Source organism: Rhinatrema bivittatum, chromosome 6, assembly GCF_901001135.1.
Source record: "Rhinatrema bivittatum chromosome 6, aRhiBiv1.1, whole genome shotgun sequence".
NCBI lineage: Eukaryota > Metazoa > Chordata > Amphibia > Gymnophiona > Rhinatrematidae > Rhinatrema > Rhinatrema bivittatum.
Genome location: NC_042620.1, coordinates 326,110,544 through 326,136,459, shown reverse-complemented (window position 1 = coordinate 326,136,459; position 25,916 = coordinate 326,110,544). Strand labels below are relative to the sequence as shown.

At 42.0% G+C, this 25,916-nt stretch overlaps 1 protein-coding gene across 1 annotated transcript in view; it reads left to right on the top strand.

Annotated features, from left to right (window-relative positions):
- The window catches only part of AMMECR1 (Alport syndrome, mental retardation, midface hypoplasia and elliptocytosis chromosomal region gene 1), a 285,290-nt gene that overhangs the window by 147,374 nt on the left and 112,000 nt on the right, over positions 1-25,916 (top strand). Inside the window, 1 exon segment of the mRNA XM_029607624.1 lies at positions 14,731-14,841. Coding sequence (XP_029463484.1) covers positions 14,731-14,841 — 111 coding nt within the window.

The following is a 25,916-nucleotide window of genomic DNA, read 5'->3' as shown; positions in this document are numbered from 1 at the left end:
TGACTTCTCTGTTTTAGAGAGAAGGCCAGACCAGTATCTATGTGGGTGGCCTGGGTTATTCCCTGATCCAGCTTCTCCTCTTTGGCCTGATAGAGACTTAGGCATGTTATGGTATCAGCATTCATACTCCTTGCTGCTGAAGGAATCTCTCCACATAATAGTGATAGATAGCAGTGGTTGAAATTTGGGATGTGAAGGAAGATACGGTTTATTCTACAGTCCCTCTTTTACGAAGGACAGTGGCTGTGATGGCCTGGCGAGGGTGGGACCTATTCATGCAAACCCTGGAAGCCACAAATGAAGTACCATGGTGCCTCAGCTTCACCTTTGCCCCCCACCCAGCCCTCCTTCCCCGGTTATTAATAGCAGAGTGAGGCTGGGCCAGGTTTCAAGTAGGCTGGAAGCTCAGACGAGTCAGGCCAAACGAGCACAAACATTTGTAGGGTGTCATCCAAGTTTGTGGCAATCAGAAGACAACCTCAACATTTTGGATTAAAAAAATACTGTATTGCCCTTCTGAGGGTATATGGTGTGTTACCCCTATGGAGATGGTTTCCAGGGGTGGAAAGTTCCAAGGCTACTTTTAAATTAGTCTGGGTCTGTGTAGTTTGAAATTGTCGTGATGTATCTACATTTGTGTATGTGTGTGTATATATATATTATATATATATATACACACACACACACACACACACACATATAGATATAGATGTATAACATTGAAGGGAAGGGAAGGTAGCAAATGTTTACACTAGTGTGTTCAGGCAAGTCAGGCTTATGTTTCTGGACAGTTTGTGAAAAAACATTGTGCCAGTTCCCAGCCTGTCCATCTTGCTCTGTACTTCTGTAGAATGACATCCAGGCATTCTGCAAAGAAACACATTGTACAGATGACCTAATTCGGTAGAATGTTCTTTCTTGTACTTAGCTGACTGTTTTTTAACCTAGCAATTTTGGGCTTCCAGCTTTTATCAGATCTGACCTTCATTGGTGCATGATGCCATTAGCTTTCATTTACTACTGTGCAAGGGCTCCCGCTCCCAACTCAGCCTAACTGTTGCAGTGATAGTCCTCAGCCAGAAGCCACAAACCACCGCTTCCTGGAATCCAGAGCGCAAGTGAGGTCGCGCAATGATAGATTCCTTCACCTGAACCCCTCCCCTGCACCTGCACCCCCAGCTGGCCCAGGGTGGAGGGTGGACAGAAGACCTGACCTGGGAATTCAGCTCCCAGACGCACCTATCTACATAACTGTCTTTCTTAAAGTCAACCTTGTGTTGGGGAAGACACTACTTTTAAATTAATTCTACCTGCAAACACCCACAAGCCTATAACTGGGGGTGTGTATGTGTGTGAAAATAGATTACTTATAACTGCATAGCTGTAAACCTCTGGTGCAGTTTATCAAACAAAAAATCTTACACCGCTACTTATGGCCTAACTAGAAAGATCAGATAAACAAGCTAGAGACTTTTTTTTTTCTTTTCATTTTACACCAACAGCTTGTTTCCACCCTATTCAAGGTCCAAAATTCAGAAAACTAGAATTATTTACTTCCGGTGTGATATGAAAAAGAAACCATGACTCCAGATGCCTGATGCTTACAGTGACTGCTTGGTACCGGTTTCCTTGTCTGAGGCTCTGGTTACTGGCAGGTCAGCAGTGTGTAGTGATCAGGTTTGGGCGCAGCGGGCTGAGTTCCACTGCTGTGTCCTTGTGTTTTCTATGTGCTGGTTATAGTGTGTGTGTGTGTGTGTGTGTGTCTCTTCCCCCCCCCCCCCCCCCCCCCCCAATATCGCTTTTCTTGTCCTAATGCTTTATCCGTGCTAATTCAGGTTTTCAGTTTAATACTTCTGGGAAAAATAACTTGTGTGCTAAGCATCATAACTCTGATTTGAAGATTGGTTTAAATGTGTTTTTTCCTATTGAGGTCATTTGTGAAATAGTGAAATTGTGTGCTTTTCTTCTAAACTTCATAATTTAAAATTAAGTGATGTAATTCCCTTTGCATGTATCCCGTTTGGAAACATGTCTCTGGATTCGCCAAGCACTATACAAGTCTGAGTAGTAAATGAATGCAATCATTCTCCCAGTGCAAGCAGGATGGTAGTCCTCACATATGCGTGAACGTCACTGGATGGAGTGACAACAAGATAAGTACAATGATTCGTGGATTTTAGTTATAAGTGGTGATGGACATTCACTTGAAGTAAAAAGCAAAATATAAAATTTCCAAAAAAAAGGTTTTCTATCCTTCACCAATGATTATACATAAGGCAGAGTATAAAGGTTTCTACCTGCACGATGATGCCAATTATGATGGTCACCATATAAATTTTGTTGGTCTTGTTATTTGATTAAGAACATAAGAAATGGCCATGCTGGGTCAGACCAAGGGTCCATCAAGCCCAGCATCCTGTTTCCAACAGTGGCCAATCCAGGCCATAAGAACCTGGCAATTACCCAAACACTAAGAAGATCCCATGCTACTGATGCAATTAATAGCAGTGACTATTCCCTAAGTAAACTTGATTAATAGCCGTTAATGGAGTTGCGTCTTGGTGTTTAAATTTTGGTTCTGGGACAACGTTGGTATTCATTTATTGTAGTTTTCCAGCGATCCTGCATAAAAAATAGTCATTTTGTGCAAATCTTATTAGTAAGCAGATATGAATGACATGTTTTCTGTTTGTGGGTGTATCGTGCTTTAGAAAAATCCTTTGGCTAAGATTTTTTTCCCATGAAAGTGTGTGTTTATCTGAAATGGTTTACATTTATTTCATAGTATTAACTCACCTTAGTGTAACGTGCTTTGAGCTTGGGTTTTGAAATCCAAGTCCAGATATGAATGGATTGCTATGCATCATATACAGATTATCTTTTATTAATACAAATAAAAAAAAATACTATAAAAACTAGTTTATCCCAGGACAAGCAGGATGCTAGTCCTCACATATGGGTGACGTCATCCACGGAGCCCTTAAGCGGGAAAAACTTCTGGCAAGTTTCTAGAAGTTTTAACTGGCTGCCTGAGGCTACTGAGCATGCCCGGCATGCCATGATATTCCCTGCCACAGGGGTCTCACTCCAGTCTTCTTTTTTCCGCGCTGCTAGCTGCATCGCGGTTTCCAGGAGCCCCGTGAGTTACCTCACAACGACTAACTTTAATTCTCAACTTTTTACCCTTTACGGGTCTCGCTCGGTTTGTCACCGGCTGGTGACAAACTTCATACTCTTTTTTGACAAAAAGGAATCCGAATTCATCGACGGATGTCGACGGAGAAAACCTCCGGATTCAAAAAATGTCCGGCCTGCAACCGGACTATGTCCATCACCGACCCGCACGTGGAGTGCGTCCGTTGTTTGGGAGGAGACCACGACATCGCTTCTTGTGCCCAATGTCAAGAAATGACGGCGAAAGGTAGGAAGCTTCGCCATGAAAGAATGGCTCAGATTTTTCAAATCAGAGCACCGACATCGCCGTCGACCTCGACTAGATCTTCCCCGATAGGCGTATCGAAGAAGATACTTCTAAAGAAAGTCCAACAAGGTTCGGGAGATGCTTCCTCGCCAACCCCGTCATCGTCCAGATCCGTTTCTGAGATCCGTCCCAAACATAAACACCGGAGACATCATGCGATTCCTCCGTTGCCATCGCCGGAAGAACCAAGGGCTAAACAGCGGAAGTTGTCATCGACCTCGGTAATCCCTTCAGAGGAATCGACACCGTCGACGTCCGTGGCGGACTTAACAACCTTGATTAAGAAGCTTGTCGCCGATGCCATGAAAGAAGCCATCCCGGCTGCATCTCCAATACCGGCCCTGGTAGGACCGATGCCGACCTACGGGTCGATGCCGACTCCCCAGTCGATGCCGGCCATCGGGCCGATGCCGATGACTCCATCGATGCCGGCCATCGGGCCGATGCCGATGTCTCCATCGATGCCGACTATCGAGTCGATGCCGGTACCATCGTCCACATCGATGCCAGTGCCGATGCCAACGTCATCGTCCATACCGATGCCAATCTCGGTGCCGATGACTGCTGCAGCTCTATCTATTCCGATGAACGTGCCTATCTGCGCTCCAACGATGCCTGCTGCTCCATCGATGTCAACAGCCTCATCTTCGATGCAAATTGCACATCCTTCGATGGAATCGACGAGTGTACATTCTACAATGTCCACAAGTGCTTCCAGACCAATCTCCTCATTGATTCCCATCTCCATGTTTTCCTTTCTCACTACATCACTTTCTACGGCGGCACAACCACCTCCACATTACACTGTAGCTCCTTCTGCAGCTTCAAGCCGGGGAAAAAAAAGGCAACAGGAAAGTCCAAACATCCAGAGATTCCCTCTGAGAAAAGATTACATGCTATCCTCACTAAAAGATATCATGATCTTTTATCTTCCTTGCCTTCATACCCGGCGGAAAACAGTGATACCAGTGATGGGGCACCGGACATCCAGGATCCTTTACCAGGACCCTCGGGGGTTCCTCCATCTACAATTCCAAGCCATCCTTCATATCCTCAACCAGAGGATACATGGTCTGACACACAATCGGAGTATTCTTCAGAAGAATTTTTATCAGAAGGTACTCCGCCACAAACCAAGAAGCAATCCCCTCCTGAGGATTTATCCTTTGCTTCTTTCGTTCAAGAGATGTCGGAATCCATCCCTTTTCAACTTCAGGCAGAGAAAGATGACAGACAGCAAACACTGGAGATTCTACAATTTGTAGATCCTCCAAAACATAACCTAGCAATTCCAGTTCATGAAGTACTACTCCAACTTCAGCAACGGATTTGGGAGCACCCATGTACAACACCGGGAGTTAATCGTAGAATTGATTCTACATATTTAGTCCAAGCGGCCCCAGGCTTTGAGAAGCCACAACTACCACACAGTTCATTAGTTGTGGAATCTGCGCAAAAGAAATCAAGAAGGTCAAGAACTCACGCTTCTATCCCTCCTGGGAAAGATAACAGATTCCTAGACCTTATGGGGCGTAAGATCTACCAGGGAGCGATGCTAAATGCGAAAATTGCTGCGTACCAACTGTATATAACACAGCATCAAAGAAACCTGTGGAAGCAGATTGAGGAATTTCTTCCCTCTCTCCCTCAACAGCAGCAGGAGGCAGCACAACACATTGTGCAGAAAGGTCTGGATGCGGGCAAGCATGAGGTGCGAGCGGCGTACGACGCATTTGAGACTTCTTCCAGAACGGCAGCTTCGGGCATCAGTGCTCGAAGATGGGCCTGGTTGAAGGCGTCTGACCTACGTCCAGAGGTCCAGGATAAACTAGTGGACTTACCTTGCCTGGGCGACAACTTGTTCGGAACAAAAGTACAAGATGCCGTAACGCAGCTTAGAGAGCACTCGGAAACATTAAAACAGCTCTCTACGTTGTCCCACGATGCTCCTACTCACCCTGCCCGCAGGCCGCCACGGCGAGACACCAGACGGCCTTTCTTTAGACCAAGAAGGTATTACCCCCAGACCTCAAGGCCACGCTCTACAAGGCCTCCACAGCGCCCTCAGCAGAGACAGCAGAGAGCTGCAAGGCCACAGCCTCCGCCCCAAACTGCTTCCACCTCTGGCTTTTGAAAGCAGTCCCGGAGAACAAAGCCAACCCAACCCCTTTCCGAACTTGCCAGTGGGGGGAAGGATTTCCCACTTTTACAACGATTGGGAAAATATCACCACAGATCAATGGGTCTTATCCATAGTTCATCAGGGTTACCACCTAGACTTCACAGCTCCCCCGCCGGAGTGTCCACCACAAAACTCCCATCTCGATCACATACCTCAATTACAAATGGAATTATCTACTCTTCTGAAAGCAAGAGCGGTGGAACACGTACCACGCTCACAGAAGGGAAGAGGATTCTATTCCCGGTATTTCCTCATTCCAAAGAAAACCGGAGGACTACGTCCAATTCTAGATCTCAGAAATCTCAACAAATTTCTAAGAAAAGAAAAATTCAGAATGGTATCCTTGGGCACCATTCTTCCTCTCATACAAAAGGGGGATTGGCTTTGTTCTCTGGATCTCCAAGACGCTTATACTCACATACCTATTTTCCCACCTCATCGCAAGTACCTAAGATTCAAGGTGGGACGCCAGCATTTCCAATACAGAGTCCTACCATTCGGCCTAGCCTCAGCTCCCAGAGTATTCACAAAATGCCTAGCGGTAATAGCAGGACATTTGCACAAACAAGGTGTTCATGTCTTCCCTTATCTAGACGATTGGCTTATAAAAAGTCAATCTCAACAAGGGGCGCTTACTTCTCTACATTACACAATAAAGGTACTGCACACGCTGGGATTTCTCATCAATTATCAAAAATCCCACCTGCAACCATCTCATCTACTCCAATACATAGGAGCAGAATTAGACACAAACCTCGCACAAGCTTTTCTTCCAGAAGACCGTGCACATACACTGTCCCAGTTAGCGTACACCATGTCCACACAACTGCAAGTGACAGCTCATCAGTTCCTAATCTTACTGGGCCACATGGCATCAACGGTTCATGTCACTCCGATGGCACGACTTGCCATGCGACTTACGCAATGGACTCTCCGGTCGCAATGGATCCAAGCTATTCAACCGCTTCATTCTCCCATCCAAGTAACCCACCAACTTCGCTCATCGCTAAACTGGTGGACAATCAAAGACAATTTACGCAAGGGCCTGCCTTTCCAAAAGCCGATCCCTCAAATAACGTTAACTACAGATGCATCCACCTTGGGATGGGGAGCTCATGTACACTCTCTTCAAACTCAAGGAACTTGGACAAAACTCGAAGCCACATATCAAATCAATTTTCTGGAACTTCGAGCTATACGCTATGCGCTGCATGCGTTCAAGGACTGCCTTTCACACAAGACTGTGTTAATCCAAACGGACAATACGGTGGCCATGTGGTACATCAACAAACAGGGAGGTACGGGCTCGTATCTCCTTTGTCAAGAAGCTGCGCAAATTTGGGACTGGGCCTTGAATCACTCAATGTTACTACAGGCCACTTATCTAGCAGGAATTCAAAATGTACTAGCAGACCGACTCAGTCGGCAATTCCAACCACACGAGTGGTCTCTGAATCCCTCGATAGCGACCAAAATATTCCAATGTTGGGGACAGCCAACAACAGACCTCTTTGCGTCGCACCTCAACCACAAGGTGACCAACTTCTGTTCCCTGCACCAACAGAAGCACCAACCAGCCAAGGACGCCTTTGCTCGCCCTTGGAACTCAGGCCTACTATATGCATATCCTCCAATACCGCTTATCACCAAGACACTGGTGAAGCTACAACAGGACAAGGGGTCCATGATTCTCATAGCCCCATATTGGCCTCGACAAGTATGGTTTCCCACACTGCTAGACCTGTCAGTCAAGGATCCAATTCGCCTGGGAGTAGCTCCCAATCTCATCACTCAGGATCAGGGCCGGTTGCGCCATCCCAACCTTCAATCCCTATCCTTGACAGCATGGATGTTGAAAGCTTGATCTTACAATCACTTAACCTCTCAACTAATGTATCTCAAGTGCTTATAGCTTCCCGCAAACCTTCCACAAGAAAGAATTATTCTTTCAAGTGGAAACGATTCACTTCCTGGTGCAAGCAAAACAATACAGATCCTTTCACTTGCCCCACAACTACTCTGCTAGATTATCTGTGCTATCTTTCAGACTCTGGACTTCAGACATCGTCAATCAGAGTACATTTGAGTGCAATCTCAGCTTATCATGACAAGATAGGAGATGCACCTATCTCCACACAACCTCTCGTCAGTAGATTCATGAGAGGTCTAACTCAACTTAAACCACCAATTCGGCCCCCAGCTACGCAATGGGACCTGAATCTGGTCTTAACAGGTCTAATGCGTTCTCCCTTTGAACCCATAGATACCTGTGACCTTAAATTTCTCACATGGAAAGCTATTTTCCTCATAGCCATTACATCAGCTAGGAGGGTTAGTGAATTACAAGCACTTGTCACATACGAACCTTACACAAAGTTCCTCCATGACAGAGTGGTTCTCCGAACACATCCAAAATTCCTTCCCAAGGTAGTTACGGAATTCCACTTAAATCAAACTATAGTTCTACCCACATTCTTTCCAAAGCCTCACTCTCATCAAGGCGAAAGAGCTTTACACACTTTGGACTGTAAACGTGCTTTGTCCTTTTACTTGAATCGCACGACGTCCCTCAGAAAATCCAATCAGCTTTTCGTCTCTTATGACCCAAATAAGCCTGGTAAAGCAGTGGGAAAGCATACTCTATCCAATTGGTTAGCAGACTGCATACAATTTTGCTATACAAAAGCAGGCCTTCCTCTCCAAGGGCGAGTAAAGGCACATTCAGTAAGAGCAATGTCAACTTCAATAGCGCATTTTCGTTCAGTGCCAATCGTTGACATTTGTAAAGCAGCAACATGGACTTCTCTCCACACTTTTGCAGCTCACTACTGTTTAGACAAGGAAGGACGACAGGATTCAGCCTATGGACAATCTGTCTTAAAGAACTTGTTTCCAGTTTAATCCCAACTCCTTCTACATCCAACCTGCTGTGTACTTCGGCTGCATCATTTCCACAACAACGCATCACTGCTACATGCACGGACAATGACTCAGCCTCTAGCTTGCTAATCACCCATATGTGAGGACTAGCATCCTGCTTGTCCTGGGATAAAGCAAAATTGCTTACCTTGTAATAGGTGTTATCCCAGGACAGCAGGATGTAGTCCTCACGGAACCCACCCGCCACCCCGCGGAGTTGGGCCTCAGACTTTATTATTATATTTTTGCTTACGCTTATTGCTACATACAAGACTGGAGTGAGACCCCTGTGGCAGGGAATATCATGGCATGCCGGGCATGCTCAGTAGCCTCAGGCAGCCAGTTAAAACTTCTAGAAACTTGCCAGAAGTTTTTCCCGCTTAAGGGCTCCGTGGATGACGTCACCCATATGTGAGGACTACATCCTGCTGTCCTGGGATAACACCTATTACAAGGTAAGCAATTTTGCTTTCTGCTAATTTGTGAGTATAAACTTCCTTAAAGTAATTTATGAGCTGTAATATGGGCAGGGCCCTAAAACTATGTATGTGAACGTTCAGCTTGGAGTCTGTACGTTGTGGTGTTTATTTGCTAAGAAACCAACATTTCTGCCAGTATTTAAATCAAAATTGGCACATGATTGAAAGTTGTGCACTATTGTAAAACTTTTTTTTTTTTTTTTTTTTTAAACCTTTCTAGTGGTATGTAGGATTTGTTTACGGGGTACATAATTCCAGAGAACATTTTTTTAAGAATATTAAATTGTGCCTGAGATGCTTTGGCACTTATGTTTGAGAAGTCAAAGATGGAAAATAACTTCACGTTGTAGGGCTTTTGGGGAATCCAAGATGGCCGCACGCTGCTCTGTCGGTCTCCCTTTCACCCTTAACTTCCTTTTATTTCTCAACGAAACTTTTCCTCTTTGATATGCGTAAGCAGGCAGGGCCAGTGCATTCCCAGACGCCTCAGAGGGTTTGCCTCTGATTGGCCCTATAGACCATCATGTCATCCGGAGCCAAGAATCCCTAGCAGGCTGTGTTGAGGCGTCCTTGGGTAGCCTGCCGGGAAGTGTTTTTTCGTCGGCAACCCCAGACCTTGAGTCTTCCTTTACTCTGGAGCAGCATCGACCTTCTCCTCAGCCTGGACCCCCGCGGGGAGGTGCTGACGTGATCACTTCGCTCCCATTGCTCCCCGATGACTTCACACAGATGGCAGCTTCAGCATCAGGAGGTGCCCGTTTGGAAGAGGAGCTGATCGCCGGTCTGGTGGGGGAGCTGAATTCCTGTCTCCTGTTTCCTCTTCTGCTCATGTGGAGGCCGGGATCGGTGGAACTGTTTCTACTGTGGTAACTTTTGTTCCTCTGGTTAAACCCCCTAATATTACGTTGGATATCGTCTGGGAAGCTATTGCCAATCTGTCCAATCAGGTATCTGTTTGTTTTACAGCAGCGTGATCTTTCTAATTCATATCATGCTTCTCAGTTACTTGAGTTTAAATCTCAAGTGGATGCCTTAGAGACTATGGAGGTTGCTTTGCAAAAATCAGTTGATATCTCAACTGGACTTCATGCCTTTTTAGTCACAGACCTCAACTATGGAATTTCCTACCCAATCATATCCGCCAACTCACCACAAAACACGACTTCAAAAAAGCCGTACAAACTTACGTATTTTCACAAGCCTTTGTTTGCACATAATGCTAACCCTTTTAGTTAAATTGTACCACCCATCTCTATCAGACTCTGTAACATATATCTTTTATTTAATACTTTTAATTTTGTTTTATACCTTGCTTGATTATTATGTATGTTCCTTTTTAATTGCAAACCGCCTAGTTCCACCTTGTGTGTGTATATGCGGTTTATAAAAACCTTTTAAATAAATAAAATGGACACTTTAGAAAATATTATACAACGTAACCTCCGGATCATAAATTTTCCTAGAAAACAGCCTGTTACTCCAGTTGAGATGTTTCGTAGATACTTATAGATATTTTATCCAGTAAAGAAAATGTGCTTCCACCAGTTTCTAAAGTTTTCTATCTTCCAAATTTGAAAGCTTCTCGACTGAATGATGTCTCTCCAGAGGCTGGCCCATGGACTCTTTCCATCTTTTCTTGAAAATTCAAGGAAACCGCAGTGCCTTCCACTCTATTCGTTACCTTTGTTCTGGACTCTATTTTGAAAATGTTTTTCCATAAGAGAGATACTTCATTTCTAGGGTTAAAGATTCGTATGTTCCCAGATGTATCTAAAGTAACTCAGTCTAAAAGGAAGAAAATTTTGCTTATGTGCCCTGCTGCTGTTGGTTTGGGAGAGATTTTTTGGCTCTATTTTCCTTGTAAATGTGTTAAATACCAGGGTTTAATTTTTTTTTTTTTACCCCTCCCAGCTAAATGTTTTTCTCAATGATAAAATTAGACAGGATATAGCAGCACCTACACCTAACCCATAGTATTTGTTTGGCACATTTTTATTTTTGGATTCTTGGCCTTAGTATGGTTGGCTTTTTTCTTTTCGCTTAATTCAATTATTTCCTCTCTTAATTACCTTTGGATTTCACCCATTAGTGGTCTGACAGTGTACTAAAGTGATCTTATATTTCCTTTTGTTAGTTTCCTATTTAGTTTTAATTGATCTCTGATGTACCATTTCTTGTCAAGTTGTTACTAGATTTAAAATGACAAAGCGTGGAAAAAACCAACTTCATTTTGTGTCTTTGAAGTACAATAATGTGTTGTCATAATTTAAAAGAGCAATTGTGGAGTATATTAAAGAGTATTTGTGGAGTATGTTACCAGTCTACGTTAATATATATTTTTTATTTGATATGTTGATTGAAAGGAATGCTGCCATATAGCATATTATACTTTTATATATTGTGAAGTATATTAAAGAGCATTTGTGGAGTATGTTACCAGTCTACGTTAATATATATTTTTTATTTGATATGTTGATTGAAAGGATTGCTGTCGTATAGCATATTATACTTTTATATTGACTTCCTTGAAACTAGTTTGACTCAAAACAGTTTATGCAGTAATCAAATGCATGATACATCAAAATATACCCGTAATAAAATAGGTTTTATAGAGTTACTGTTGGCATGCTAGCTTGATCCCATCCCACTGGTTAGGATGATATGTATTGAAAGTACATTGTTTTTTAATGTTGATCAAGGGTATGTATATGTGAATGGCCTTGTTTTCGATTGGACACCCATGCAGAGAACAGAAGTTACATGTGTCCCCAGTGCTAAGTGTTCTTACTCTCCTTGGCAATGAAAATGCAACGGTGTGAAGATATCTACATTTTGGAGGACAAAGCAAATTGCAAATGAAATGTCAATAAGAGTTGGCAGAGATGTTGAGAGAGAGCTGCTGCATCCCACTATTCGAATTCTGTGCAGAAAGCTGTTGGTGATGGTACTTATGCATTGACTCTGTTCCACTGGTAGCCACTCACTTCCTTAGTGCTTACATTTCCTGTCCACCAAACAGTTTGAAAACTGCCTGTTTCTTGTATAATCATATTTATCCAGCTCTTCTCATGATGGCAGAGTCTCAACTGGCTTTACAGTTCTGGCACTGCAGATGTATGTCCAATTACTTTTAGTGAGTTAATAGCGCTCATATTCCTTAACATTTTATTTCCAAAATTTGTATGCTGGTCCTTCTGCATACTATGCTCAGTGACCCTTTCTCACTGTCGGGCCAATTCTCCACAGGAGAGCTGGCGCTCCGAGGCGAGCACCCGCTCTCCCGACGCGCACCCAGGCCACTCTCCTGGGCGCGTGATTCTTTATTTAAATTAGGGCCCATGCTAATGAGGAGGCGCTAGGGACACCAGTGCATCCCTAGCGCCTCCTTATTGGTGGAAGCGGCTGCTGTCAGCGGGTCTGACAACCGATGTTTAATTTTACCGGCGTCTGTGGTCGAACCCGCTGACAGCCATGGGTTCAGAAAATGGACGCCAGCAAAACTGAGCGTCCGTTTTCCAACTTCGGGCCGGCGGACAGCTTTTTTTTTAAAAGTTTTTTTTATTTTATTTTATCACCATGATATTAAGTCGGAAGGTATACAGAAAAGCAGTTCTGCTTTTCTGTATACCTTTCCCGGTGGTGTTCCTGATTAATGCCTGCCTTTGGGCAGGCGTTGATTTCTGAGAGTAAAATGTGCGGATAACTAATAGGCTCATCAACATGCATTTGCATGTGATGAGCGCTATTAATTTCGGGGGGGATTGGCCGCGCGTTTTCCAAGTGCTATTACCCCTTATAGCAGGGGTCGGGAACCAATGGCTCGCGAGCCAGATGTGGCTCTTTTGATGGCTGCATCTGGCTCGCAGACAAATCTTTAATAAAAAAGAAGTAAAAATCTAATAAAACCCCCCACCCTCCTGACGCCCCCCCAAGACCTCCAAAATTAATTTACTATACCCCCCCACCCTCCTGACCCCCCCCCCCCAAGACCTGCCAAAAGTCCCTGGTGGTCCAGCGGGGGTCCAGGAGCGGTCGGGAGCGATCTCCTGGACTTGGGCTGTCGGCTGCCAGTAGTCAAAATGGCGCCGACGGCCCTTTGCCCTCACTATGTCACTGGGGTCGACCAATGGCGGCGGTAGCCCCTGTGACATAGTAAGGGCAAAGGGCCGTCGGCTGCCAGTAATCAAAATGGCGTCGACGGCCCTTTGCCCTTACTATGTCACAGGGGCTACCGCCGCCATTGGTTGACCCCAGTGACATAGTGAGGGCAAAGGTCCGTCGGCGCCATTTTGACTATTGGCAGCCGACAGCCCAAGTCCAGGAGATCGCTCCTGGACCCCCGCTGGACCACCAGGGACTTTTGGCTGGTCTTGGGGGAGTCAGGAGGGTGGGGGGTTGTAGTAAATTAATTTTGGAGGTCTTGGGGGGGCGTCAGGAGGGTGGGGGGTTTTGTTAGATTTTTACTTTTGTATTAAAGATTTGTCTGCGAGCCCTGGACCCCCGCTGGACCACCAGGGACTTTTGGCAGGTCTTGGGGGGGTCAGGAGGGTGGGGGGTTATAGTAAATTAATTTGGCAGGTCTTGGGGGCGTCAGGAGAGTAGGGGGTTGTAGTAAATTAATTTGGTAGGTCTTTTATGGCTCTCACGGAATAACATTTTAAAATATGTGGCGTTCATGGCTCTCTCAGCCAAAAAGGTTCCCGACCCCTGCCTTATAGTATAAGAGGTAATAACAGCTCATGTAAAACGCGCGGACAAACGGGGCTAAATGTTCTGTATTGGCCTGTGTCTTGTCACCAAACAAATACAAAAATAAATGCATCAACACTGAGAAATGCAACAGCCAGTTTTAGAAAAACTGAAGTATTTGAAACATTTGTTTTATTGCAGAGAGAATTAACTTATGGTCACGAGCAAGGCCTATGTTACCTGCTTCCAGCTTTTAGAAACCATTTCCTTTTTACCTGCTTCTGCCTCAAAAAAATGCAGATTATCACTTTGCTGAACAGTGCAATAGAAAAGTTTCAACTGCTTCAAAAACTGTTTCAGACATTGTTTTTTATTAATTTTTATGTTGCAAATAAAGGAAAATTTCGGCAGAGCGGCACCAAACTGAAGAACACCCTGAGGTCATCCGACAGTCGTGCTTCAATTGAAACTTCTGCTTCAGGGAGGTGAAGATTACAGTGGTGTCAGCTTATATTATTCAGCAAGAGACCGCGATAATCTTTTCACCCCGAAGCAGAAGTTTCAACCGAAACACGACTGTTGGGTGACCTCAGGGTGTTCTTCAGTTTGACGCCGCTCTGCCATTTAAAAGGGAAGTAAGTTTCCTTTATTTGCAACATAAAAATAAAAAAAAAGTGAACTCTTGTTATGGATGAATGATTAAGCATGACCCATTAGCAACGCTGGTGAAATTGTGTGCATGGGTGTTAGATTGTCTGCCACATCCCTATCAGCTGCGTCCTGAATGCTTGAAATTTTTGCTGGGCGCTCCTTTGTTGTTTTCACATTTTTTAATACTAAACGTATTTCATTTGGTGCATGAACTTGCTTGCACCAAAGGAATGACAGTTTAAACAGCTAAATAATTTGAAATACTGGCTATGAAAATTTGCAAAGAGTTTTTTTTACTCTAAACAGCTTGTTCTTTTCTTTTAAAACAGCCCTCTGTTTGTAACGTGGAAGATTGGTCGTGATAAACGATTGCGTGGATGCATAGGTACTTTTTCTGCCATGAACCTGCATTCAGGACTCAGGGAGTACACACTTACCAGGTAAGAGATTGTCAAGTTGTGGATCATTTGAGAAACTTGAAAATGTAATTGATCTTTTGTGTATATTGTTGCAGTGATAAATTAGAAATCTGTATAGCATCAGTAGGGCTTTAAATGTTAAATTGAAAACCCTGATTTAATATTAGCAGTATTTATTTTTCAAAAGGCAATTTTAAACAAAACATTTATCTTGAATCAAGTGAGTTTTCTGTGTTGCTAAATCAAGTGTTCTTGAAAGATGAACTTTTCTGCTGCTGCTACTACTGTGTGTGTGTGTTAGCTAACGTTTATGTTGGTCTGGTGACTTCCAATGACTTATTTCTCTTCTTATAATTAATGGAGTGACATGTTTTTGAGAAGAGGGCGGTATTTCTGCAGCTCCCTCATGCTATCCAAAATAAGCACAGAAAATGTAGAAGTACATAGGGGTTCCTTTTGCTCGTGTTGTAGATCCTGAGCGAGCATCATCTGTGTCTGGGATTAAGTGTGCAAACTGTTCTTTCTAGCCATCCATAGAGTACTACCGTTGATCTATAACGTAGAACACCTACTTCATTCCATAGTTACTGTAGGAAACATTTTGATGATAATAACAAGTCATTTCATTATTCTGTTATCTTTAGAGCTCCTTGTGCCTGTACTTAACTAATAATTTGTTAAAAGCTCTTGATGACATTTCAGCCCTGGTAGTGTGAATTTCATATTTGCCAGAGGGCAGTGCAACTCTTTATCTGGCTTCTGAACAGAAATGGACAGATTGGAAGGGTCTTATGGTCATTTGCTACCGTATTTTGAGTTGGTTTCGCTCCTAATCTTCTAATATGCTAAATGTTAGGCATACACTGATCATCGCCTGATCTCTCTTTTCAAAAACATTAATGCGACACCTATCCAAAGGGGATAGCAAGTCCTATACAAATAAAAATCCTAACATAGCAACTTTCTAATGCTATTTAACACCATTTAAAGGTAGAACGGTCCACCTAACTAGCATCAATCCTTGCTTCCCCCATGTAGTGAGGTTTTCTTTCATTCTGAGCAGAGTGCTTTATATGTAATGTTCTGACATGAAGCACCAGTGAGAGGCAGATTACAGACTTTTGTAAAGAGAGCCGGTGAGTTGGATGCAGGGTCTGGGGAAAGTCCTGACTGTGGGAGAGCTGAGGGAGGCTGCCTTAGAGCTGTAACAGTGGGAACCCATGGTCAGAAATGAAAGCACTGCCAGCTGAATTTGGGAAGGTCTTGTCAGCAATGTACACCTCTATTACTGAACTTAATGAAAAATGTGATTCTATAAACCCACAGGTTGAGGAGTTGGAGTGGAGGGGTTCTGATATCGAAGACTGAGAGACTACTGCTACTAATTCTCTTAGCCATATGCGCAAGCAGATATCAAGTTTGCAAGATAAAGTTACTGACCTGGAAGATAGGTCCCAGTCATCTAATGTTCGTATTGAGAGGAGGATCCCGGAGAAATGTGAGGGGAGTAATTCAGCAACTTTATTAAAACTTTTCCCCTAGTCCCTGTGATCCAAAATTGGGACTTGACCGAGTGCACCATGTTCCTAGTCAGCTACAAGGCACCTTGGAAAAGCCTGGTGCTTATGTGACCGAATTTCATCAATTTAAAGACAAGGAGTGGGTGCTACGTAAAACATGTAGTACAGGATCATGAAGTAAAATGTCTTCGAGTCTTGCTAGAGAGCACTCTACCCTTTCGTCCACACATCAAAATGGTAGACAGACAGGGATTCTTCAAACTGCGCGGCCCTTCTGGTCTTAAGAACTTGTTACACGTTTCAGATTTCTGCACCATAGCTCAAGCATCTCTTTTTCCGATTATTGATTACTGTGTAATAGCCTTTCCTTAGGTCTCTCTAGTTCCACATTGCAACCGTTACATATGTTAATTCATCTGTTTGCTTGATTAGGCATCAAGTGTTATGACCATATTACTCTGGTCCTGATTGATCTGTGATGGCTTTCAATCAATGAATGGATTAAGGCATGATAGCCTTCAAACTGATTAATAGTAACGCATGCCCTTGGTGTAATGCTCTTTTAAAATATACCAGCATTCCCGACATCTGTGCTTCTCACGCAGCACAGCTTCATGTGACCTGAGATTGTGCTTTCTCTGTTGCAGCCCCGGTTATCTGGCACTCTTTTTTTCCTTAGAGTTACGCTTATGTGTCTGTTTAAAAACATTCAGAGGATTATTAAAAACTTTATGTAAGCTGGCATATATGTAATACATGTATGCATCATGTCGTACATCTAGAAACGAGCCACATCCAGAGTTCTCTTCCATCCAGAATGTTCTTGTGCCAGAATTTTATATTAAGTGAACTTTAGTTTTAAGTATTTTAATTATGTATGATTTTAGTCTTGAATGTTTTATTGTATATCGCTTAAACCTTCCTAGTGTAAAGCAATCAAGACATTTTAATAAATGTAAATATAAATGAGGTGGCCATAGTTCCTGATTATAGTGCAGACACTAAGAAAAAATGGGCAGCTTTTGCTGCAGTTTACGTTTTCAATGCAAATTGAAATTCAGATTGCTTTATCTGGCCTAGTTGCATGTTTTCATGGAAACAATTTATTGGAAACATTTGCAGCGCTTTTGGTAGTATTGAATGAAAATGGTGCTTGGAAAGAGATGGCTCAGAATCCAGTGAGGGGTTGCCATGTGCACAGAGAGAGAGCATCCCTAGACAGCAGAGCAGCTGGAAGATAGAGGCTCACAGTGTTCTGATCTTTTTTTAAACTTATTTTTCATTTTTATGCCATAAATCTACTGTGACAACACGAAACTCCAATAATACAATGCTCAGTATTCATACAAATGTTGAGCATCCCAGTTATACATTTCCATTATAACCTAATCCCCCCCATAGACAAAAACCTCTTGATCCCACTAGCTCAATTAAACACCACCATCTTACTCTTCCAGTTCCTTCTGCCATTCTCAATACGGACCCCATATGCTTTCTGTCCATCTGGTCCCTTAACATTAAGGTCAGTCTCTCCACCAGTGCAATCTCAGCTATCTTGATCATCCATTCTTGCAAATCAGAAGTAAATTTCCATGTGACAGTTTTCTGATCTCGAGCGGCGCTCTGGCGTGTGGCTGTCCAGCGAGGAGGATTTGCCCGTTCATCCTGCTAGAGATCGTGTCTGGATAGATTCAGGCGTTCAGGCAGAGAGCTGCTTGGATAATGGCAAGATCCATGGAGCAAGCACTGATGCAGAGCTGGTTGAGGAAGGTCTCAATGCTATTACTCTCTGTAGCTATGAGTTTTGAGATTTTTTCTTACCTTCTGGAACCCTAATTGGGCAGTATTGACATTGAAAATGTCTTTTTGTACCCTGATATTGATATGTTTGCTATGGACCGGGGGTTGGGAGGTGTAATGCTAGGAGTGTAGGCCTGCCTTCTGTATGGAATTGGGGTGAGAGGGGGAAGGGCATTTTTGGGGTAGAGTTGGGAGGGCAGGGGGGAGAGGGAAAGCTCCTTTTGGGTGTGAGAGGGAATGGAAGACATTGGTGTTCTAGGAGTGGTTTGGGAGGGCTTTGCAGGATGAGCTTTGTATCCTTAACTGTGGGGCAGTTTTGTTTGTGAAATGTCATGGACTTAACCACACGGTTAAAGTTAAGTAGGTAATGCAAATATTGGCTAAGTTAGTCCTGACAGTCTTTTTACAGGAGACTCATTTAACATTGGGATATCAGCATAAATTGCAGGATAAATGGGTTGGCGATATTCATGTGGTGACTTGAAGAGGAGGCAAATCAAGATGTTTGTCTATTTATCTGACCCGGAGAGTAGGTTTATATTGCTAGCGGGACTTTTATTTAGGGAAGAGGTGACTATATTAAATGTGTATGGGCCAAATGATTCTTCTAAGCATTTTTTCCAAAAAGGTTTTTGAACGTTTGTTGAGGGCAAAAGGATTCTCTTGTTGGGTGGAGATTTCAATTTGAAATCGAATTATCTGCTTGATACGGCAAATCCTTCTTGATAACATGTGCAAGGCTAGGGACCCAATTTATTAGAGAGAAAATAGGCGGATGGATTGATGTGTGGAGGAGATTCCATTTGGTGGTGATAAATTATAGGGTAGATTTTAAAATGTGCGCGTTCACATGGATGCACCAAGTTTATAAGATGCGTTCACCGGCATGCACATTTTATAAAATACGTGGGCCGCACCCACATACGTGCCGGATTTTATAATCCGCGCACGTATGTGCGGGTGGCGTGCACAAGGGGGGGGTGTAAATATATGCAAATGTGCGCAGCGACGAGATCAGGGCTCCCCCGGTTCCATCCCAGTTCGCTCCAATTTAAGAGTGGACTGGGAGGGAACTTTCCTACCCCCTACCCTAACCTCCCTTCCGCTCCCCCCCCCCTTTTTTTTGTTTGCCTGTTTTCCGTCTAGTTACTTCAGGGCCCGACCTGAAGTAACTTGCGCACACCAGCAGGCTGCTGGCGCGCAATCCCCCCCGGCACAGTGGAAAATGGCTGTACCAGCAGCCTCCTGCTCCGCCCGGGACCACCCCCTTGATAGAGGTCTGGCTCTTGTGCGCGTAACAGGGGTTACGTGCGCGGTCGGGCCTCTTCTAAAATGTGCGCAGTGCGTGCAAGGCTCAGCCACGCATGTAACCCCCATTTTTTACGCGGGGAGGGGGGTTTAAAAATCAGGCCATATATGTTTTACTCTTGCCTGCATCACTTCTACTCCCAGATCAATATGTGGTGGATGGGTGTGGAAGATGTTTGGCGGATAAAAAGTGTGAAGTAGGTTCCATCACCATCTCTGATTATGTCCCTGTAGAGTTATATTTTAACTGTGGTCCCTCTTCGATATGAAGAGGTAGATGGTCTTTGAATGAATCTCTTTTTCAGGCCCAAGACACACATGATGGCATTGAGTAACAGTGAAAGGAAAATATGATTAATAATGATTTGGAAGGAGGGCTGTTGAAGCTTTGTGGGAGGTGGGAAAGGCTGTCCTTAAGAGGCATTTGATGTCTCCTTGTTTCGAAATAAGAGGCGGGAAGCTAAGCTCATTAGATTAGAGAAGGAAGTTTTCCCTTTGGAACAGCTTAAGATTTGGAAACATTAAGGTATATAATGCGCTGTGTCAGGCCCAAAGTCAATTAAATATTGGATAAAGAATTGACTGGCGTGAGATTTACTACGCATTTCCTCAATGAAAAGAGTAACAAACCAAAGGGCATATTGGCTAGGCAACTTGGGATAGAGGATGAAATGAGGAGGTAAAGTGATTGAGACACCTGCGGAGACAGTTCCCTATTTAGGGATTTTTATGAAGAACTTTACTGCATGCAAGATATCCCTGACTTTCTCTCTCCTGAGGCAGTACCTGGAAGGGTGCTAATTTGGTGGAATTAGCCGATGAAGAAGATAGGAGAGTAAAGTGCTAGAGGCTATTAAAGGCCTGAAGGCAGCTTAGGAAAACAGGCTTGTTGGGTTTGGCATATGGTCTTATAAGAAATTTGGTGGGATTTTGGCTCCTGTATTGACTAGTCCATTTCAGACTGTTTTAGAATTGGTAGAGCTACCAGATTCTCAAAGTATAACATCTGCATTACTGTAATACCGAAATCAGGGAAAGTCAGATGGGCTTAAGAGGTATTGAATTACGAGGGAACAGGATACTTAAAGGTAGTTTGATTGCTTTATTAAGGCTAGACAGAAAATCTTTTCTATTTAAAGTTGTAAGATCTTCTGGTAGAACATAGTCTTGATGCTAGAATAACCTTACTCACCTCAGCAGGCAACTGCATACAAGATACTACTTAAAATTCAACATCTATGTAGTCAGAGCTAAAGACTGAAGGTTGGAATTTTAATTCCTTCAACTCTCTCTGCAACCTCTTCAAACACAAGTTGCATGTTCACTACTAACTAAGAACATGAAAATATTTATGTAACCCTCAGCTCAGGAGTCCCCATTCATGTGAGTACTTGCTGTCTGCTTGTCCACAGGGAAAGCAAAGTTGTACCTGTAACAGGTGTTTTCTGAGGACAGGCGGGATGGTAGTCCTCATACATGGGTGACATCATCAGATGGAGCCTGACATGGAACTTCGATTTCAAAGAATCTAGAACTTTCAAACATGCCCTACTGAGCATGTGCAGCTGTAGTCATCACCCTGCCCCCTTGGTATTGTCAGCTGAAAAGTCAGCCATTTGAATATGCATGGAGACTGAATTGACTTTGCAACCCAGAGATGAGGCATATTGACAGGGCATATTGACAGTGTGGGAAATGTTGTACTACTCCTGCAGCTGCTATACTTGGATAGATTGGGGACTTTAGTTTCCACTGCCTTCATTCTGGCATATTTCACATGTACCAAGTTCACTAGAAAATATATTGATTAAAAACAATGAAATCTGGAAAAAATTCATAATATCAGTTGAGAAAAACAGTTGAGATGCTAATTTATTTCCATAATAATTCATTACTTAATCATCCAACTCCGGTGATGTACAGTATTAAAATGCTTAAAATATACAATTAAGCACCAACCATCTGTCCTTGACCTGTTATCTCCAGGTCCTCCTAATATGTAAACAGCCATGGTTTAGCCACGTTCCTGAATATATAATTCAGTTCAAACTTCCAATGGATGTTCATTCCACAGTATAGGCCTATAGAAGACTGGAATCTCTGTTCTTCAGGACTTTAATGGTAACAGATTTAAAATTTTAGAGGGAACATTTAAAAACAGTGGCTACAAGCTGAATGTGTGATTGTCATTTATTTATTTTATTTATGGGTTTTTGTATACCGTTATTCGGAGAAGGGTACATCATAATGGTTTACATCAAAACCAAATTGCTAATACAATAATAGTTCCTAATACTTAATTTATCATCTCTAAAATATTAAGATTAGTAAAATTATCAAAACATCAACTACACATTAAAATGTAAGAACCTCATACTTCCTAAGAATATACTAAGACATATTACATTCTTACGACATTTCAATATAACAGCCTTTCTAAAAAGTATCGTAAGAGTTCGTACTTGCTAAAAACAGAAGTGTCTAAAATAATAATATAACCCACAGTGCTCGTATTTGATCATATATCTATTGATGACAATAGTAAATAAATCAATTATCATACAGAAACTAGGTTCTTAAAATGAGCATATTAATGATTAACGTAGGAAACTACTGTCTCTCATAAAAGGCCTGCCTAAAGAGCCATGTTTTTATTTCTTTTTTGAATATTTTTGTGTTTTGTTGTGTTATTGCTTCTGGTGGTAGAGCATTCCATAATGTAGCACTTGCTAAAGAGATTGCTCTTTTCTTACCTGTGTTAATCCGGCTGATTTTAAGGGATGGGCAGGAGTCCTTGATTTGACGACCTAAGATTTCGCTGGGGCGTATGTAGCTTTTATAGCTGTATTAAACCAGTCTGTGTTTTCTCCATAAAGAACTTTGTGTACTGTAATTAGAATTTTGTAGTCTACTCTATTTTATTGGTAACCAACGAAGAGATATAAGTACTGGAGTAATATGATCCCGTTTTTTTGTGCCTGTAAGTATCCTAGTTGCTGTGTTCTGCAGGATCTGTCGTGGACGTAATGTTGATTGAGGTAAACCTAGCAATAGACCATTGCAGTAATCCAGATTGGCAAAGATGCTAGTTTAAAGATATTGTAATATTTAATATACATCTCTTCTAAACTTGAAGCACAATTTTGTCCTCCTTTCTGACTGATGAAATGTAATTGAGTAATTCCACCTCCACATTGTAAAATGTACTAATTTGGATTTTGGAAAATTATTTTTTGCAGCTTCAGGAAAATAGACTGATTTTAGTACACACGTCTTTGCAGTACTGGTTGACAAGTTCATGTATTTTGCTCAACATTTAGAAGGGTTGTGAAATCCTGAAAAGAATTTTAAATCATTCAAAAAAAAAAAAAAGTAATGATTGGGACAATAAACATATTGAAAATGAAAAGACACAGTATTTGTGATCTGATTTTTAGACCATATTGATAATTCAACTCCTTGATGGTAGAATAAGACTTTTAAAAAATGTATCTACGTGTTTTGTTTTGTTAAATTAAATGCTGTACAATTTAAGGGTGGCATTTTTTAATTTACTCTGACATTCAGTGGTTGACATTTGGTGCCTAAGGGTATAAGTGTATTACTTATATCCTTAACCAATATCCATTTATGGCTGCTTCAGGAGTCCCAGTATTCCCACTTCCCTATTCCCAAAAATAGTGGCCAGAACATCTGTCCATCTTTCCACAGTGCCATTAGTTGTACTTTATTTTTAAGTCACTTCAGCCACTGGAGACTGTTAAAGATACAGCACTGCGTAGGTCTACTTGTGCTTTAAAATACTTTAAGGCGACAGAACAACCGGGTAGCCAGTATTAATTTTTCTTTTCAGTATTTAAATTTTATCAAGGCCAGGGAGGACCTTGTGAAACTGGAAGATTAGGCTTCCAAATGGCAGATGAAATTTAATGTGGATAAGTGCAAGGTGATGCATATAGGGAAAAATAATGTATGCTATAGTTACACAATGTTAGGTTCCATAAAAGGAGCTACCGGCCAGGAAAGAGATTTAGGCATCATAGTGGATAACACATTGCCACAGCACTGAGCTGATGATTTCAATCAAAAAAGCAAACAGAATGTTAGGAATTATTAGGAAGGGAATGTCAAATAAAACGGAAAATGTCATAATGCCTCTGTATCGCTCCATGGTGAGACCGTACCTTGAAAACTGTGTACAATTCTGGTTGCCACATGTCAAAAAAGATATAGTTGCGATGGAGAAAATGCAGAGAAGGGCGACCAAATAAGTGGCATGGAATGGCTCCTTTATGAGGAAAGGCTAAAGAAGTTAGGGTTGTTTAGTTTGGAGAAGAGACAACTGAGGGGGATTATGAATAAGTTAATGTAAATTGGTTATTTACTCTCTCAGATAATAGGACTAGGGGGCATTCCATGAAGCTAGCAAATAGCTCATTTAAAACAAATAGCAGTATATTTTTTTCACGCAGCACATAGTTAAGCTCTGGAAATTCATTACCAGAGGATGTGTGGTTACGACAGGTAACTGGGTTTAAAAAATGAATAAATTCCTAGAGGAAAAATCCGTAAACTATTAATTAATAAGCAGTAGTAGCTTGAGATCTGTTTAATGTTTGGGTACTTGCCAGGTTCTTATGGCCTGGATTGGCCACTGTTGGAGACAGGATGCTGGGCTTGATGGACCTTTGGTGTGGTCTCACCATGGAGCGATACAGAGGCATTATGACATTTTCCATTCTATTAACCATTCCCTTCCTAATAATTCCTAACATTGTTTGCTTTTTTGACTGCCGCAGCACACTGAGCCAGCGATTTTAAAGTATTATCCACTATGATGCCTAGATCTTTTTCCTGGGTGGTAGCTCCTAATATGGAACCTAATATCATGTACCTACAGCAAGGGTTATTTTTCCCTGTATGCAACACCTTGCACTTGTCCACATTAAATTTCATCTGCTTGTGATTTAACTACTCTGAATAATTTTGTATCATCCGCAAATTTGATAACCTCACTCGTCGTATTCCTTTCCAGATCATTTATATATATATATATATATATATATATATTGAAAAGCACCGGTCCAAGTACAGATCCCTGAGGCATCTCATCAGTTTACATAGAACAAATTATTATTACATCGAACAAGGGATATATCATACTACATAGTATGTACATAGTTACTACATAGTAGAATGTTTACTACCGAAACTGCATATTTAAATATATCTACTTTTCATGCTGCTTTTTCACTTTGGTTTCCATTTCTACATTTAGAAATAGATTAGAGCTATTCTTTCATTAGCCTTTTTTTATGTAAATGATGAGAAACTCTCAAATCATTAAAAAAAAAAAAAATCAAATCATTGACTAAAGTGGTTGTGCTGTGAATGTAGTCTGTTGAATTTATTCCCACTAGAAGTTAGATGATTTGTTTCACATGAGGAGTAGGCAAAACCCAAAGAATGATGATTCTGAACAGTGTTGCCATGTTAGATCAATTGGAGATTGGAGATGTAGAATTTAGGGTCAACAAACAAGTTGTAGGGAGACCTTTTTATTGGACTAACTCAATACATCTTTGACAAGCTTTCAAGAGTTATCCTCTTCAGGTCAGTGAAGAAACAGTATCGTAAATACTGCATGCAAATAATTTCATACATATTCATTGTGGGTATCCTGAAAACCCACTGACTCTGACACTTGAGGACTAGAGTTGCCCATCCCTGTGCTGGGGCTTAGTAAACCTGACCTTGTGATTCCAAAACTAGTTGAGTTTGCAGGATATCCACAGTGAATATCTGTAAACTAAATTTGCTTATATTGGATATCCTGTGTGTGAAAATTTAGCTTATGCATATTCATTGATATCCTGAAAACCTAACTGGCTGTGGGATCACCAGGATAATTTTGAGAAGCCCTGGTTTGTCTCTAGGAATCCAATTAATATTGCTTCAAGTAAATTGAAATGTGTTCCTATCACAATTCTCAACAATTGTCAAGATTCTTGGTCTATAGTCTAGCCAAATCATTATGAACTTGAGGTGTATTTTTCATTAACTCAGTCTTTCATTTCTCAACATAATACATGATCAAATTTGCGGATGAAACAAAATAATGCAGAGTAGTTAAATCTCAAGTAGATTGTGATAAATTGCAGGTGGAGTTTGTGAGACTGGAAGATTGGGCTTCCAAATGGCAGATGAAATTTAATGTGGACAAGTGCAAGGTGTTGCATATAGGGAAAAATAACCCCTTGTTGTAGTTACACAATGTTAGGTTCCATATTTGGAGCTACCACCCAGGAAAAAGATCTAAGCATCATAGTGGATAATACATTGAAATCGTCAGCTTAGTGTGCTGTAGTGGTCAAAAAAAAGCAAACAATGTTAGAAATTATTAAGAAGGGAATGGTAAATAAAACGGTGGATGTCATAAATGCCTCTGTATCGCTCCATGGTGTGAGA